At 37.9% G+C, this 18,836-nt stretch overlaps 1 protein-coding gene across 1 annotated transcript in view; it reads right to left on the bottom strand.

The window, feature by feature from the left end:
- LOC138145738 (connector enhancer of kinase suppressor of ras 2-like) overlaps nt 1-18,836 on the bottom strand; it is a 558,854-nt gene that overhangs the window by 189,435 nt on the left and 350,583 nt on the right. The window contains exon 8 of the mRNA XM_069067369.1: nt 7,074-7,220. Coding sequence (XP_068923470.1) covers nt 7,074-7,220 — 147 coding nt within the window. The remainder of the gene's footprint in view (nt 1-7,073; nt 7,221-18,836) is intronic.

Below are 18,836 nucleotides of genomic sequence, written 5' to 3'. Positions count from 1 at the left end.
ACTTGAAAAGTAAACTACCTTCAAAAAAAATAAAAAAAAATAGGGGCAGCTAGGTGGCACAGTGAATACAGCAGTGGCCCTGGAGCCAAGAGGACTTGAGTTCAAATCTGACCTCAGACACTTAACACTACCTAGCCATGTGACCTTGGGCAAGTCACTTAACCCCAATTGCCCTGCCCTCCCCCTCCAAAAAAAGCAAAAAGAAAATTAAAAAAAGAAAGAAAGCTACCTTCAAAGTGCCCAAGGAACTACCTGAAGGAATCTCACAGCTCCTCATGATATTTAAGATTCATGGACTGGTGAGATTCCAGATGACTGGAAAAATGCAAATCTGATATCAATATTTAAAATTTAATCAGGGCATTGCAGTAAAAATAAAAGTTCCAGATCCAGGCCCCTCATAGATACACCTTTTATGCATAGTTTTTAAGGCAATTTAGTACCCACTTGATCATCTATTCCATCCAGACCCTAGGTTATTTATTATTATGAATAGCACTTTGTTTGAGGTCATGTCACAAGCAGCATTTTTATTACTGGATTAATGTCTGAAATGAACACGATTACTCACCATGTCTAATACTAATAAGCTAAAAACTGAAAGTATTTAAGTCTGAAATAATATGAAAACTACCTGTTATTCTTAGCAATAAAATTAATATTTTCGCAGTACTCAGCCTGGTTAGCTTGGATATTGAAAGGATACTATAGGCCATTAAATGCGAGGGCTATTGTGAGGTAAGAATGCTTCAGGGGATTCATTTATATATATATATATATATATATATATATATATATATATATATATATATATATTTTATATAGAGTAAATAAAAAGACACGAAGAATGGACAGTACATCTCAAGACTTGGCTTCTTTCAGTGGATTCCCCAAATTCACAAAGGATTTTCCCAAACTTACCTATGTTAACATCAACCCAAAGGCATAATTCCATGCAATGTAAATAAAATATTTGAGTATTTAGGCTATTTCTTCCTTAATGGCTGGTAAAAATGAATAAAGAAGGACTCATTCATCTTGCCTGATAACAAGCATCATCTAAATTTAAATGTTTTTTTAAAATTTCAGTTTCTAAGAATATTTCATATTCTAAGAGATAGTCTAAGTGATTGTTGCCAATAAAACAGATTATCAATGAGTTGTGTTATACTTGATAGACTGTGGATTCATGTCTACTGTGGGTCAAAACTCAGACCTTGAAACACAACAGCTTCATAGCAGAACCTCAATTTTACAGGACTGGTCAATCAGGCAAATATTTGGTTAATTCTAGCATTAGAAAGGTATGTTCTGGTCTTTAAAGGCTGGCTTTTCTGAAAACCAACACATGTAAGTGGTCATTATTGAAGAACGCAAACCCATATTTGAAAAACTCAAGGATATAACTTACAGGGTGTTTGCAGATAAGGGCACAATAATAATGCAGCTGGTGGGCAAAATAATTTGCTCACAAACTTTTGCTTTCACAATAATTTCCCTCAAACCATTAGTGGGAATCATTTAGATATGGAAGTCACAACTAGCAAATAAATAAGCAATCCTATTCATAATGACCTACAGTCACATTTGGAAATACAGAAGAGTTTAAATCAATGTTTTGATTAACATCTAATTAACATTAGCAATGTACATCACCCTCAGTTAGTGCTGCATAACAATATTACTGAACCAGCTTCAGTAGGCTCCCTAAAAAAACGGAGTCACACAAAAAATTTCTATTACAAATTAATGAACATTTAACAAATGTCAACAAATATCCCCTCAGTTTTCACTGACCTTAAATGAACATTTCAAGGTAAGATTAACAATTTAACCTGTCTACACTTCAGTTAAGAATGGGAGAAATACATTGTTCATGCCATTGGTTAAAATCTTTCTTTACAACCTGACTAATGTTTAATATGAAGGTATGTGTAGATCCTATATTCGAGTGCATGCCACCATGGGGGATTTAGGAGGAGAAAATTTGAAACTCAAGGGATTGTGGAACTGAATGTTATAAACTAAAAGTAAATAAATTAAAAAAAAGAATAGGAGAAATAAAAATGGAAGATGTCAATTCACTTGCCTAGGTTCACTCCTACTGCCTTAGTTTTCCTTTCAGAAGGACCCACATGTCTAGAAAGGATGACCGCTACACAGAATTATGTGTACCAAGATACAGATGAAGGAGAGTAGTAGGTAGGTTCTCTTTGGAAAATGTGGGCCAGCAGGAAGTAGCCTAAAGGATGACAGCAGGTCCATGGGGTGGTAGACACAACTGTGATCTGAAAGGATGCTCATGAGCTCTTTGAATGATAGCTTTACAAGCTAGCTCAAAACTAACCTCTTTAGGATGAAGTGCCCAATTAACTCCCCCATTTCAATCACTTGTTGACTTTGCCCATCACCACTGGTATGTTTGTATATTAATTTGTCCTCACTGATCTTACACTGTAAATGCTTCATGCATTTTATGTGTGTATCTTCTAGTTTTCCACCTAAGAGAAAAAGACTCAAGTGCTTGGTCCATAAAAGGGTCTCAACATGTTGCTGACTGACACCTAACTAATCAACCAAAATCCAGTTATTGAACGTCTATTCTGTTCGAGCCTTGTGCTTAGAGCTACAGGGGACACTGTTTCTCCCCTCTAGGTGCTTGGTTAAAATTGATTTGGAGAACAGTTAAGCTTTCATGTGACTTTGACCTCACAGTGCTTTCCTGGCTCTGTGCTTATCCATGCCTGTCTCTAAATCCTCTACAATGGGTACACCAAGTGTGATGGTGACTTTCCTCAGGTTCTGTTGCCCTTGTCTGAGTACCAGTGGGACACGAAGGCTCTCAGTTTCTCCCTTTTTCAGTCCTAAATCTCTACATATACTACAGATGTACTCAGTCTTGTTGTCAACATGAAGAATACAGATTCTGCCAAATAAAATCCTGTCTTCATGATTTGCTCAAGCTGAACCCCTGTTCACCTACTTTTGTTATCTACCTTTTATATTCTTTACCTTCCTTCAAGGCTCAGGTGAAATGCTATTTCCTCCACAAAGTGGTCCCTGATTCCTCCACTATTAGGACTCTCCTTAATGAAATACTCCTTGAGCATTCTGTATGATTTGTCTTTTATTCCTGCTATTCCCTACCTTGGATTATACTTAAGCTATACATGTCATGTCCTGCCTCCTCACCTCCACCCCAGTAAAATGTAAGCTCTTTGAGTGAAGGTGGCAATATGATCAATTTTATTATAGGCCATGGGATATCTGGAACCTCGTTTTCAGTTCTGAGCATTACATTTTAGGAAAGACATCTGACAACATGTAGTTGTCCAGATGAGGGCAAGCGGGCTGGTAGAAAAACTTGAAACCATGAAGTATGGGGGTCAGTTAAGGCAACTATGGGTGCTTATCCTATTAAAAATGATTCATGGAGCACACGGACTCTATATAAATAATTCAAAGCAAAGGCATGCATACTATGTGGGCCAGGTGTGCCGGCACATTGGGACATACCCACTGGATCTTTCCCTTCTCCTCAGGGCTCATTGGGAAAGCTTCCTGGGACTATGCCTGAATACAGTCCATATTCTATGTATCCCTAAATTTCCACAGTTGCTACGGATGGGAGGGATTAAAATTATTCTACTTGATCTCAGAGAGAAGAATTAGAATCAGTGAATGAAAATTATAGAGAAATAGATTTGGGTTCAATATAAGAAAGAAATTCCCAATAATGAGAACTATCCAAAAGTGTAAAGGACTACATCCAATGACTATAGTTTACCAGATGCTGCTGATTTTCAAGCACAGGCTGGTTGCCTATTGTCAAAGATTTTGTAAAGGAGATTTGTGAGGCTAGTAAGGTGATGGAAGAAATGAGCCCTGAGATCCTGGTCTACTCTGGGATCCTATGATGCTCCTTTGTTTCTTTCAAGCCCATCAAGGATATACTTCAAATGGGAATCCCAGAGTCAGTTTGTCCTCCTTTGTACACAATGGAAAGGCTCTCAGAACAAACAATAATAGGCAACATTTATATAGTGCTTTAAGGTTTGAAAATCATTTTATATGCGTTATTTAATTTTATACTCACATATAATGTAGATCATTATTAGACGCATTTTTATAGATGGGGAAACTGAAGTTGAAAAAGGTTAGATAAGTGACCTGCTCAGGGTCACACAGATAGCTAGTAAGTGTCTGAGGTGAAATTTGAACCCAGGATTTCTTGGCTCCAAATCCAATGCTTTTATTTACCTGTCATCTTACTAAGCTGTGAAAAATCAATCAGTCATAAGAAAAGAAGAAAAACAAAGAAATAATATGGCTCTTTCTTGAAGAATGTCAGACCAAAAAAATGAGGGCCCTATAGAGAGCCACCAAAAGAAACCTAAATAGTCAATGTCTCATGACACCAAGATGGGACTCTTAAGGGTGACATTACCCCCCGGAAATGAAAGGAATGTGAGTAACCACATGAAACTCTCTAACTTTCAGTTCAATCACCTAGGCAGGGATCATGTAGTTCTGACAGGTTGCTGAATGGGAAAAAAATGTGAGTAATGGTCAATTCAACGCCGCCGACAACTAAATGAAAACAGGCTTTTTTTGTTGGTATGAAATGACGATAACATCTATGCAGAATATTGGACAAAATTGTGCTCGGTATGTGTCAATTTCCTCTAGCTTTGAATAACAACATGCAACTATTCAGGTCACTGTGACCAGACTGTCAGGTCCTTCTTTTACATACGTACTGTGACAGAACTCTGTTCATTTGTGATAGAGGATTATGTATCTCATTAACTTTTGTAAGGGGAAATCTACCTGCAGGATTTTGTGCTTTCATTTAAAAATGCCCTTGCACCCAGAAAATATTTCAATTAGGGATCTGTTCTGGTCAGAGTTCACACAAAGTCAGTATTCTTTTTTTTTTTTTTTTGCTTTTTTTGGAGGGCAATTGGGGTTAAGTGACTCACCCAAGGTCACACGGCTAGTTTTTGTGTTAAGTATCTGAGGCTGGATTTGAACACTCAGGTCCTCCTGAATCCAGGGCCAATGCTCTATTCACTATGCCACCTAGCTGCCGCAAAGTCAGTATTCTGATTGACTTTCTGATTGGCCACTCAGTTCTTTCGGAATCCTTAGTTTCATTACTGCTTCCAGTTCAATAGCTTTTGAAGAGAAGTTTGTTTTGCTTATTAAACTAATTTCCAAGGACACATGCCTCTGATGTCAGCTTATATGGACTGAGGACCACAAGAAATATAATTAAATGATTCTGTCACAAATACATAATCCCTGTAACAGAAGCCTCACTAAGATTTAAAGTCTGCTCATGCTTAGTAGAATTGTTTCATCTCCAGAATAGTTCCTTCCATTAAAAAATAAGGACAAGGTTTGAATGGCCTGCTTCATGTATATGTCCTTCAACTCAAGGTCTATGAGTGAGTCATGCCTGATTTTTTTTTATCCCATTGCTATAAAAGACAGTTCCCATCAAGAACAGGGCTCTTCAAAAATCATCCAGAAGAAAAGGAGCTAAATCTAATTTTACCTATAGCCAAGATTTTTGTTTTGAAGTCCTTGTTAGTATTATTGGGGTAAAATGATCTGATATCTACTTTCAGAGAATTAAGAATTAGAGGTGTCATGCTAGTAGGCCAAGATGAAAAGGCTTTTTCAAATTCCAACAGTGAACATGACAGAAGTCTGCCATTGTTCCTGCACATATGTTATATTCTTGCCACTCAATACACAAAATGGAAAAGCAGGAAACCAGAGGCTCCGATGGCCGTTTCTCTGACTTTCTACGACTCTTTCACAGGACATGACTTTTTAGCGTCTTGCCCAAATAAGTATGTTAAGTCCAGCTTTAGTAAATACCAAAGCCCTGGAGGGCTAGAAAGGTCTGAGTAGTTAGCAAAGGAAAGTCCTCTATAACATCATTCCATTGCTTTCTTCACAATAACCTCCTGAGCTGAGTGTGGTACTGAAGGGGTCATTTAGAGATAAGGAAATTGAGACCCCAAGATACAGCCAAAGATTCACGGCTAATTAAGTTTACAGGCCAAAGTTAAATCCTAACACTAGCCCCCTCTCTATGACCCCACGCTGCATTTCTTAAAAGATGACTCAGACATAGTCTTTAATTCTTCATTTTTGTTATGATCATTGTTATCAGTCTGAAGCTGTGATCGGATGAGTCAGGGAGTCACGGAACTCCATGATGAGGAAGTTACCTGTACCAATGGAGATCAGCAAGTCTTAGGGCCTCAGCCCTGAGAGGTCCAACACCTTGTTTAGTGTCACAACCCCTATGTGGCAGAAGTGTGAAGAAAACCCAAGTTATGCTGATGCTGAAACTGCTTCTTGATCCACTGACTATACCGTGTAGCCTCCTATAATAATAATAACACTAATAACACCAATAATTGCAACTATTATTATTGTTGTCAAAACTTTGTCAGTGTTCTTTTGTTCAGTTGTTGCAGTTGTGTGTGACTTTGTGACCTCATTTGGGGTTTTCTTGGCAAAGATACTGGATTGCTTTGCCATTTCCTTTTCCAGATCGTTTTACAGATGAGGAAACTGAGGCAAATAGGGTTAAATGACTTGCCCTGGGTCACACATCTAGGAAGTGTCTGAGGTCAGATTTGAACTCAGAAAGATGAATTTTCCTGACTTCAGACCCAGCACTCCATCCACTGCAGTGTCCCCTAGCTGCCTTTGCCTTTCAATTACTTGCATTCAAATACGACTCCAGATATTTTCTAGGTGTGTGAGCCTGAACAAATCACTTAACCCTTCTAAACTTCAGTTTCTCATCTGTAAAATGGGGGCAATAATAGTACCTATCACACAAGGTAGTTATGAGTAGCAAATGAGAGAATATATATCAAAAGTTTTGCAAACTTTAAAGTACTATATAAATATCAATGATTCTTCTTATTTCTAACATTACTGATATGCTGACTTTGCCTCAACTAAATGAAAATGCGCATGTCTTCATGCTCATCCAGCAGTGGAGAACTTATGGAGTACAGGTTAGAGCTTAATCAAGTTCTTACCTCTAGTGGGTGAGGCTCCCACCTCACGTTCTTCATAATGGATGAAGTATTACCAGTAATGTTCTGAGGATGTTTCTTTAGGGTCACACGGGCCCCACGTGGGTCTTCCTTCATTATGCTCACCAGGTTCTTTAATTGCCACCCAACCTGAGAAAAAAGAAAAGAATATTTGGGGTTTAATTTATTTAAGCTACAGTGAAGTCTCTTACTAATTGCAAGGGATATATTAAAGAAGAAGTGCATTTTAGTTTGTTCAGCATCAACAGGAAAATTGTTTATTAAATTCCAATTTCTCTTCAATGAGAGTGATAACATCAATGCCAGTCATTGGTAACAGAGATGGATGGACTGTTTTAGCAACTAAAAACCCAGAGTTTTGCTACAAATTATGGCATAATCTCTCTTATCCTCTAAGCACACTGAATTATTACTTTTAATATTCCTTGCTGCATTTCACTAAACAATTAGGAATAATAGTAAGAGAATAATTATGAAATATATTTTCAATGTTGTAATTGAAGCTGTTAATTTTTTTTCTGGGAATATCATAGGGTGACATTCACATAACATCTCCATGGTCTTAATTAAAGATCAACAATCATTTATTCAAATTACCAATAAGTCCATTGAGAGCAATGGAATTTTAGGAATCATTGTGAACCATATCTACAGTTATGGAAAACAGCATGTCTTAGAAGAACTTGTCTTCTTTATGTTAAAATAACCATAGTTCCCTTAGTCAATGAGGATTTTTAAAATCTCTAATATCCTTTTCCATCATAATAATCAATTAAGCAATACATTAAAATAAAAATTATTTTTACACAAAATTATTGCAAAATTCATTGTATTCACTTTCCTAGATTTTATTATAGGGATAGGAAAAGGCAGAAATTGCTTTGGAATAAAGACTCTTTGGTATGTACCTCTCCAATGAGTATTACCATAATAATTCCAAGAACCATTCCAAGAATGTCCAAGTGTAAAATGATATAAAATTTGAGTCAAACAGAAATACCCTTCTGTACAAATAACTCTTGCTTTTCTCAGAATTAAACTAAAAACTATAGTGCAAAGTTGGAATATGTTTAAGTGTACCACGTAGATGCTTGGTAAATATTCGTGAAAAGACTTAAGTCGTAGACTAGGTATTCCTATGAGATTGGCCCATGACTGAGAGGTGACATCAATAGAATCTGAAAATGCAGATGTCAAAGACAGGAAAAACCCATTTTAATTAACTAGTTTTCAATTCAGCATTGTGTGAATGTAGCCCTTGAGTTTCCTTTAGTTGCCACATTTTTATAATAGGGGAGAATAGCATCTGTTCTGTCCAGTTCTCAGAGGGTGTTGGGAGATTCTCATGAGTTAATGGATGAGAAAAGTGACATCACTGCAAGGGGTGCTCTCAAGGTCATCTCATTCATCTCCTTTCCTAGAAGCAAGGACTGCTTAGGGGAGCTGTCCAAAAGTGAAATGGACTGCTTTTGGAGGCAGTGAGTTGCTGAACAACAGAGGTCTTTATCAGGGATGTTGTAAAAGGGATTCATGCTCAGATATGGAATGAGCTAGGTAAACTGTGAGGTCCATTAACATTTTGAGATTCCAGGAGTCTGTGAATAAGGAAAGCATATTTTTAACCAGTAGGAAGAACAACCCATACAATGAGGGCTCAAGATTTCTGCTGGATAATGAAATCCGGTAATTTGGCAAGTAATAAGCACATAGCACACAGCCGATGGAATTGCCTGTTTTCACTGAGGCCTGAAAAGACTGTGATGTCATAATCACATTAGATATTGACTGTCCTGTACTAACAATATATTATGGTCACTATGTAATAGTTCTGTAATGTCACTGAAATTGTATTTTGTAGAATCCTAAAAGAGTAGAAGACATTCACTCTTTCCTTCACCTCAGATGACTGGGTGAAAGAAAGAGAATAAGAATTCCAATTAAGAGTGTATGGAAATGATGGAAACAAATAGATCAAAGGGATCTTCTAGGAGGAAGAAGCATCTTCATACTTAGAATATAACATGTAGAATGGATATGAACTGCTTTTAAAGGGAAATGAACAAGTGAAGAGAATTCAAGTCACATGGACTCAATTTAAAAATTACTGTATACCCTTTACATAGACCATGAAGGTAGAAAATGAAGAACAACCATCTGACTAATTTAGGACCTAAACTACTTTGGTCATAAAACACAGACAACAGGAAAATTTGTTGCTTCTATTCTCCACTTCACTAGGTTTTTGCAGATAAAAGTGAAGCCCCCTCCCCAGGTCATCCAAGGAGGGAATGGGGAAAGACTTGACACTTCCGGTTATTCTCAGGCCAGTACTAGTCAGTCTAAACCAGAATCAATGAGGTGGCTTAAAACTGTTCTCAGGCTGGACTTGGTCCCACTGGTCCCAAGAGAATAGACTCAAAATAGCAGTTTGGGGGTAGTCTCTGACTGGTTCTTGACTATTGTAGGCATATCCCTGGATGGAACTGTCCTGTTCCTTTCCTTAGAAAGATAAGAGTGTGAAGGAGAGGAAAACCTGCCAGAGTGGAATCAATGGTTTTTAAAATCCTAAAATCATTCACTTGATTTACTCAGAGATGAATTTTACTAATTGATCTGGTGGCATCACTGAGTTTTCACAAAGACAATTCATATGACTTTTTTTACTTTTTAGCTCTAAGTTGGGCTTTGTACAGAAAGTCTTGACAATATATTTCTTAGCTCCGCTTGGGAAAATGCTATACCCATATATTTATAGTCAGTATTTTCTCTCTCTTGCTTGGTATGCAAGATATCACTTATAATAACTTTAGTCTAGCAGGTGTTGACAGTCTAGATTTTATTTCCTGACAGTCTAGATGTTATTTCCTCTTGTAGCTATCTCTATGTACAAAATAAATTATTTGGCCAATAGCTCAATAAAGGGTACGTGACAGTCATATGAGAGTCAATGTACCTTTGTCCTCACCAGGATGTCTGAAGGTGGTTAGTGTGTCATTAGAGCACAATACACACTTTTCTAATTAGGAGAAAATATTTGGTTTCTTTTAGCTCTATGGCTAACCTCCCAACATTTTCTTGGCGTCTACTTGTGACACCTTTGTGTGTTTCCCTCTTCCTTTTATGCAACACAAATGAACACATATGCAGAAAGCTTCTCCAGTGTCAGCCATCTGCCTATTTGACTTATGAGCAAAACTTATCAACTGATTTCATAATTTTGAGTGTGAAAATTCAACCATTATCCTTATAAAAATTAAGTTTTGCAGTAAAAACAACAACAAACCCAATCCAGTTCTACAAGATAATTAAGAATTTCAATGAGTCAGTGAATTGCTGAAATTGGTCGACATCTGGCTCAAATTTCAACATTAAAATTCCTTAAGAATTAGGAGACTTTGGAGTTGACAGCATCTGGGAAGGGACACTGAGACTTTTTCCAAAGCTCTAGTCACTAGTGGGAATGTTTCATCTTTTAGCTCATCTACTGGCATAGGAAATAGGAATTTGTGCTGATTGTAGAGAGTTGCCGTTGAGATTTAAATCACCGAAGGGTGGCTTAGTACATGAATTTAAGTAATCATGAGACTTTTAAAAACTCCTAGGTAATCACGGACACAACATGGATGTTTTAACTTGCTTATTCTGTGGGTTTTCCCACTCAACCATTTGGGAATAGTGCTAGCAGGTTAAATCAACTACCCACCAAAGGTCTGCTTCATGAAAGTTAAGAAATGTAAATTATTTTATTACACACAGTAAAACAGCAGCCTTTTTGGTATGTGATTCATTAATGTTCAACTGGTAATATCTGTGGTTACACATGGCCTTTGGCCTCATGCTTCCCCACCCTCTCATATCCCATCCTTATTTTCATTTATGAGGTTGTGGAAAAGTCAATTTGGAAAAAAAAATTAGTTTCTCAATTTAATTTTTAGTTTTATTGCTTAAATCTTGACAAATAGTTATATGTATATACACATAAGAATTTTTAACTGAAGTTACTTAGAAGAGTTTGACCCAAACCCCCAAATGACCAGGTGCTATGAATTTCTCAGAAATAAAAATGGAAGTAGAAACAATGAAGTACCCAGAGGATACACTCTCTGAACTCATAACTAATGACAAGTTAGTCATTATAAAAAATAAAGGTCAAGAACTATTTTTTGCTTCTTTTACATCTCCCAAAGTACCTAAGTAGTATTGAGTATACAGAAGGTGTTTGATAAATAATTTCTGAATTAGAAAATATATTTGTACATGCAAGTACTTGGTCTATCAAATCAGGTTATTTGGGGGAGGTGGCAGGGAAGGAAAAACAGGTTTCTCTACTAATTTATCTGCTACATAGATTTGGCTCCCAGAGAACTCCAGGATTCTTAAATGTAATCATTCTGTCTCACCACCACCACCACCACCACCAACAAGAAGTTAACATTGATATAATTCACACTTTGTGCCAGGTACAATGGAAAGATGTGATAAGGGTGGCAAGTTTAGGTTCGAAGTTGGGAAAAACTTTCCTAACAATTAGAACTCTCCAAAAATGAAAATGTCTTCATTGAGAAGTGATGGGTTATTCCCTTATTGGAGGTCTTCAAGGGGAATCTGGATGACCACTTTTCAAGTACGCTATAGTGGAAATTCCTTTGGGACAATCGGTCAAACTAAAGGGTTGCTGCTGTGATTCTGTGGCTATCAGTTAGTTACAACTTCACTTAAGAGTTAGTATGATGTCCAAGGACATACCAAATGAAAATAAAGATCATTTTAATGCTCTCTAAAGTGTTGGGCCTGGATTCAGGAAGACATGACTTCAAATTCAGCTTTGGACACTTACTAGCTGAAGAATGAGTGAAGACTTGAAGGAGAGTCAGGGAAACAAGGAGGTGAGGGTGAGGAAAGAGGGCAATCTAGGCATGAGGGCCAGCCAAGGAAAAGACACAGAGATGAAGAATAAAGTCTTGTGTTCAAGGAACAACAAGTGGGCTGGTATTACTGGATGGTAGAGTGCATGGAGAAGAATAAAGTGGAAGAAGACTTGAAAGATATCCAGATAGCAGGTTATGAAGGGCTATTTAAAATATTATTAAAATACCAAGTAAAGGACATTATTTCTTATCCTAGAGGTAATAGGGAGCCATTGGAGTTTATTGAGGTGGGAGAGGGTAAACACTGTCTGATTTGTGCTTAAAGAAAATCACTTTGGTAGCTGGGTGGAAGAAAGATTATAAGGGAGAACCACTTGAATCAAGGAAACCAATTAGAAGGTTATTTCAAGAGTCCAGGTGAGAAGCAGTGAGGACCAGTAGCAGGGGGGTGCCTGTGTAGGCAGAGAGAAGGAGATGTAATGAAGAGATGTTGTGAAGACAGAAACAACAACATTTGACAACAGACTGGATATGGGGGGGGGCGTCTATTAAGTACAAGTTGAGAGTGAATGATGACACCGAGGCTGAGAGCCTGGGTAACTTGGATGATAGTGCCCTCCATGGTAATTGGAAAACTTGGAAGAGGGGAGGGGTTTGGAGGATAAATGGGTTCTGTTTTGGACCTGTTTGAGATGACTATGGGACATCCCACTTGAAATGTCCATCATGAAACTGGTGATATGGAATTGGAGCTTAGGTTTGAGAATTAGGACTGGATATATAGATTTGGGAATCATCTGCATAGAGAGGATATTTGAACCCATGGGAGCCTATGAGATCACCAAGAAAGATTATATAGAGGAAGAAGAAAAGAGGTTCAAGACTGAACCTGAAAGGCTTTTTTTCTCTGCGTTTTCGCTGAGGTTTTTAAACTTTCATAAACACATACTTCTCATGATCTCTTTTGTAGCATAGATATTTGCATATGGATTGTATCTTCCTACTAACCTGTCAGTTCCATAAAACTGTCTCTAACTCATGCCCCTCAGCTCAGTGCTCTACGACCAAACAGGCCCCTCCTTCAAACCCTTCCCCCCAAAACTCCAAGTGAAAGCAGAAGATTGGAAGTACCACCACAGCTACTCTATCCATGCATATCTGCCCTGCTAGTCTGTCTGTTCTCAGGTACTACACATCCGTCTGCCCCCCCCCCATGTCAGGGCCCCACATGTAGCACCCCTCCTGTTCTTCCTCTTGGTTTGGTCAGGCCTCCATGTGACTGGCCTTCATGTTCCACAGGTTCCTCCTCCTGTTCTCTCCTCTCTGTCCCTGGCCTCCATGTTTCCTTGAACCCTGTCCCAGCCCCCTCCATCCAGGGCAGCAGCTCCCTTCCTGTCACCTTCCCTTCCACACTTGTGGGTAAACTTGCGTAAAAAAAATCTCTTTATGTAGAGGTCTACTTACTTAAAACAAACAGAACAGTCTACTTACTTAAATCAAGAACTGTCTGTACTTGAAGTCAACTATCAAGTCCCTCTGAGTCATTTCTTCCCCAGACTAAAGATATCCCACATGTAGCATGTATTTAATAAATGGTATTGAACTGAACTGAATATGCTTTAGCCTTCATTTTCTCCATAGGGAACCCTAATGATTTGAAAGATTCAGTGAATGGGCAAGAGAAAGTACTGGGAATGTTAAATGTTCTGCTCCCATCTCTATTCACAGCTACCTGCTTCTAACTGAAAGGCAGAAAGGAAAATGGCCCTGGGAACACAGTGAAATGGGGATAAGGCCAGTTGTGCTGCTCAAATTCAGTGAAATAAAGGTCAATCAGCGAAATATTCAGTGTGAAAAAGAACAGGGAAAGAAAAGAATTATAGTTGCCCAATTATAATTTTTTTTAAAAAAGGTAGGGCATTCAAGTTGTCACTAATATTTTAAAAAGCAATTCGTTTTCTGGATGCTATAGGATCAGAACAGCAAATTAAAATGAATCAACCAGACTTCACAATTCTATGTTTTGTTTGCATACAATCCATCATCGAGGTTTTCATATATTAATTTAATCATGCCAAAAAGAGCTAGGAGATAATTTTTGATTTTCACATATACAATTTTAGAATTCAAGCACTTCTGTAATTTTACCGCCCATTAACAGGAAATGATAAATAATTAACAAGTTGATAATAAATTATCCTCAAGTAGAAATGGTAATGAAAACCTATTAAACATGATGATTATATGTTATTCAGAACAGACTAGAAAGCTGAATACTAGGGAGCATAGGAAAAAATCCCCTGAAAAATCTGGGGACTCATCAATTATGGCACTAAAAATATCTTTGGGAATATGGAAGTCATTACAGCAATCTGCAAATCTAGGCTGAGAATGAAGTGGTCCATGACCCAGAGCTGGACATATTAAACCACCAGCCTTAGTAATTCTAAACAATTTCTAGCTACTTTATAGTATTATCTCTTTCAAGATTTCTATCCCACTGAGAGGAATCTGTTCCTCTGAATTTTCCAAGGTGTACATTCAGTAATTAGGTTTCATAATATAGACTAAGGTACTTCTCATGTAATGGGAGCTAACAGTAAAATGACCCTAATGGAGCAGAGAAGATCAGCATGGCTAATTTCAATAATGTCTGTCTACAGAAATGAGCCTGGAGCAAATGAGAATTTCCACAGCCTTCATGGCATGGCGGGGGCGGGGAGGAAAGCACTATCCTTTATATTTGAAGATAAAGCCACCACTCTGATTTGCACTCAGTCATCAATACTCTCTTCTTGCTGGCTGCTCCTTTAGTCCATTGGCATACATTTTCAAGACAGTGGGCCCATGTTAACTGTGCAATCCACCATTATAGAATATATTGAAACTAACTTTCCAATATAGAAAGCAAGCCTATTGTCTGAATCTGGATGACGACATGCTTTAAGCCGAGAAGTTAACTGACCACAGTCCTTCATATCTTTCAGGTACACTGCACAATTGAGATAAAATACCTTAAGTCTTATTATAGGAGTGATTCCAAAACTTGTCTCTCCTCCCAATGAGTAGGTCTTTCTCTGATTGCACAGAGTCAATTTGCCATTCTTAGAACATATAAAAACTTTATGAGCTACATTTTCTTTACTTCTAAGCGAACTTCCTAAGAAGATGCTAACATTGATAAGGCCAGCAATTAGCAGTCTTATCATCATTAATTTTTGCTTGTGTATGTGTGTGCGTATTAGCCTGTTTTGTACATAATTTTCTTTTTCTTCTCCTTTGTATATATGGAAATTCACATGTTTAATGCTTGTCAAGTACAGAAACCTTCCCACCCTAAAAAAATTTAAATAAAAAAAAAATTATCTGGCTCATGTTATCAGACCTAAAATGGGAATGCGCTTGCACTCTTTAAGGGCCATCCCCCTCCTTTAAGGTCTCCCCCTCTAGTTTTTTACTTGGACTCTACAGGCCCTTAGCGTCATGCACCTCCCAATAGGGTGCAGCTTTTCTGGAGAACCACTCAGTTGAAGCCCACACTGAGGAGCCTCAGACCCACCCTTCTGAGAGCGATAGTACATTCTAAGCCAAATGCATTTGAACAAGTCACTCTCTGGGTGATGCTAACAATTATAATGTCAGCTCCACATGAAGTAAATGAAAACAACTCTCTGTCTCTCTTCTCCCTTCCCTCAAATCTAAATTCTATGAACGTGCTCTCATAGTGTTACTTGGGTATTATTTATGCTTTCCAATTAAGCACTCACTTTGGCTGTCTTGGCAACAGGCTCAAATAAGTGACTCCTAGGCCCAGAAGTAAGTGCACATCTGCCCTAAGAATTAAAGACTTGCTTAGAGAATTGGAGTATTTTAGAGAGAAACATTGTTAAAGGAAACTCATAGCAAATAGGTTAAATTGGACTAGAGTCACTGAAAAAAAGAAACGTTTTCCCCTCTTGTAGGACTTGTTCTCAGTAGGTGTAAATTCATCTTAATCCACTCAAAAAAGCATTTGAATTCAAAATTGTAGAATTGCACGAGGAAGGAGATATAAACATATTTTATGTGCATTCAAGAATGTAATCAGCCTCACATTAGTTATATGGACTTGGAGAGACTGAAAAAACAATGAACTAATTAGCCTTGCTATAATTTGATAAATGTGAGGAATACCAGTCATTACTGATTCACAATCAGCAATCACTGAAGCAGCTCCAATGTTTCAGATTAAAGAGTGGAGGATAAAAGAGAAGCCTCACCAAGCTAAGACGAAGTCTCCTACATGGTTGAATAAGAAAAGAGAAATGGTTGCATTTTAGATGGAAAAAAATTAACAGAAACTTGTAAAATGCTAATATATTTTATCCTCAAAGATTCAATAAATTAAAGAAAGGATAGACATTGTATGGGGGAAAGTCTAATGATTTCTAACATATAAAGCATGCTAGCTGAACAAGGACTAGCTTTTTATTTCTTTATAGATAATCAGTGAGAATAGAAGTATCAGGATGATTTCCAAGGGCTAATACCAAAGCAGCTTCATTTCTGTTGATAAGAAGAAAAGAAGTATTATAGATAATTATGCAATCATTAAACAAAGGCTTAGAAATCATTAGACATCTAACAGAGGTGTGAGAATAAATGTTAGCAGCCCAGATTCATTTAAGACAGAATGTTTTTGAATTCTGCTTTATTTCCCATTTCACAGTATTTTTATTTCCTAAAATGTCAATTAGCCTACAGACAACTATCTGCTATATCATTTTGGAAAAAAAAACCCCAAAACCCAAACTGAACCTAAAGCAATGATGGCCTTTCCTCAGCACCATGCTAAATACTACAGAGGGCCCAAGGAAAGCCTCTGGTAAGGCCCCACTTAGCTAGAGGTAGAGCAGAGCTGTGCCCCCAGCAGGGAGCCTGGCATTTGTATGGTGGAAACAGCCCTGAGCTTGGTTGGGTTCTGCTTTGGGTTCTCCAATCAAATTTCCTCATCTATAAAATGAATATATCTAAAATCTCTATATCTAAAATGCTGTCATTCTAAAGAAGAAGTGGTCTGGGGGGACAGAAAGGGCCATCCTGAAAATGGACACAGTTCACTCCTTAGGGGGAAGGGAAAGCTTTCTCCTGAGTCCTTGAAGGCCAACTGATTTATATTACAATTAGATGAATTCTATTGAACATAGATTATTTCTCCTACAGTCTGTATTGATTTAAATTACATTTATTAATATAGAAACAAGGCTACTGATTTTGAAAATGTGGTGTCCAGGCTTCCTGGAGGCCAGCACCAGGACAAATACATCAGTCCTGGGGAGAAAAGCCAAGACCTCTAAAAAGCACAGCCAGGGATGCAGGTGACAGAGTGACAGCTAGTCCAGCACACACATTTCTTTTTTTTTTTTATTTTTTTGCTTTTTTTTAGAAGGCAATTAGGGTTAAGGGACTTGCCCAAGGTCACAAGGCTAGTTTTTGTGTTAAGTATCTGAGGCCAAATTTGAACTCAGGACCTGCTGACTCCAGGGCTGGTGCTCTATTCACTGTGCCACCTCGCCGCCCCAAGCACACACATTTCAAGGGCTTCTCAAGATGCCACTGTGCCAAAACATAGTATATTATGTATGTTCATCACAACAATCTACTGTCAGGGAGATTATGTTCAGTGTACTATTTAACAAGGGAAACATAGCATATGTTTAAGAAAGATTTTCATCAACAGTGATTAAAATGCAACTTAAAAGGGTGTAAGCAACAGTTGCCCAGCAAGTTCACTCTGATGGGGCATTTCCTTTCCAGACAATACCAGATGAATGGGGAGCTACTCCAGAAACATATGACTGATTACTGTTCCCAAGGAGCTTAGAATCTAATTCATGTCAACAATATACAACACTAATACACAATAGACAATCAGCAATACAGCAAAACAAAATAGTATGCAAAAGTAATACTGCTTCAACAATTCTTGGTACTTACAGGAAAGAGGGAATTTCAGGAATGACTTTATACAGAAAGTAATGAACAAAGGATTCTCTTTTGGGTCCAAACAGTGACCACCATCTGACCCCAACCATTGGAATAACATACAACACCTGGACAAGTCAAATGACTTGCTTATGGACACACAGCTACTAAGTGTCAAGGGTGGGATTCAAAAGTCTTGATGCCAAGTTTGGCGCCCTTTTAAATTACGTTACCACTGTGCCACTTTCGAATAAATGTTCTTAGGAGGGCAGTAACCATGTCATGTGTATTTCTGCACAATGGCTAAAACATTACAGATAGCCAGTATTTTGTGAGTGGTTGAGGCCAGTGACTTTAGCAGTCAATCCTAAGAGATACTCTCCTGCATCTGGGCAACCAGGTAACACCATGTATAAAGCTAATAATGGTGAGTCCTTTTAAACATCTAGGGGACGAGTATCTTTTTTAACTGAATAATCTCTCAGCATCCCAAACTCTCACTGGCTCCTTGGTCTTTTGGCCACAATGAGTCAATACAGCTGCACCTCAGATTTTGTCAACAGTATTCACCCTGACTTCCTGTATTCTGGCACGAAAACACTAAATAACTTTTGGTTGGGGGGAAAGGAGAAAGTCAGTAAAAAGAACGGTGATCTATTGTGCTAAAAGAAACACAAATGGGCAATAATGACCTGAAGAAAAATTATGAAACCTCTAAAATCCGTTGGTATGTCTAATTTTCCCTTCCTATAACCCTTTTCTCTTGGAAACTCTTCATGTTCCCTTAATGTTGCCCAGTGGCTTCTCTGAGGGAAGGAATTTCTGACCAATTCATTCATACAAAGATCCAAGAGACTTCAGGTGCTGCATATGTGGGGATCGTAACAAAAGAACAATGCTTAACTCACAGGAA

Source organism: Petaurus breviceps, unplaced genomic scaffold (assembly GCF_028583685.1).
Source record: "Petaurus breviceps papuanus isolate PSGF00001 unplaced genomic scaffold, PetGlider_PUasm1.0 90747, whole genome shotgun sequence".
NCBI classification, from domain to species: Eukaryota; Metazoa; Chordata; class Mammalia; order Diprotodontia; family Petauridae; genus Petaurus; species Petaurus breviceps.
This window is presented reverse-complemented; position numbering and strand designations above follow the sequence as displayed.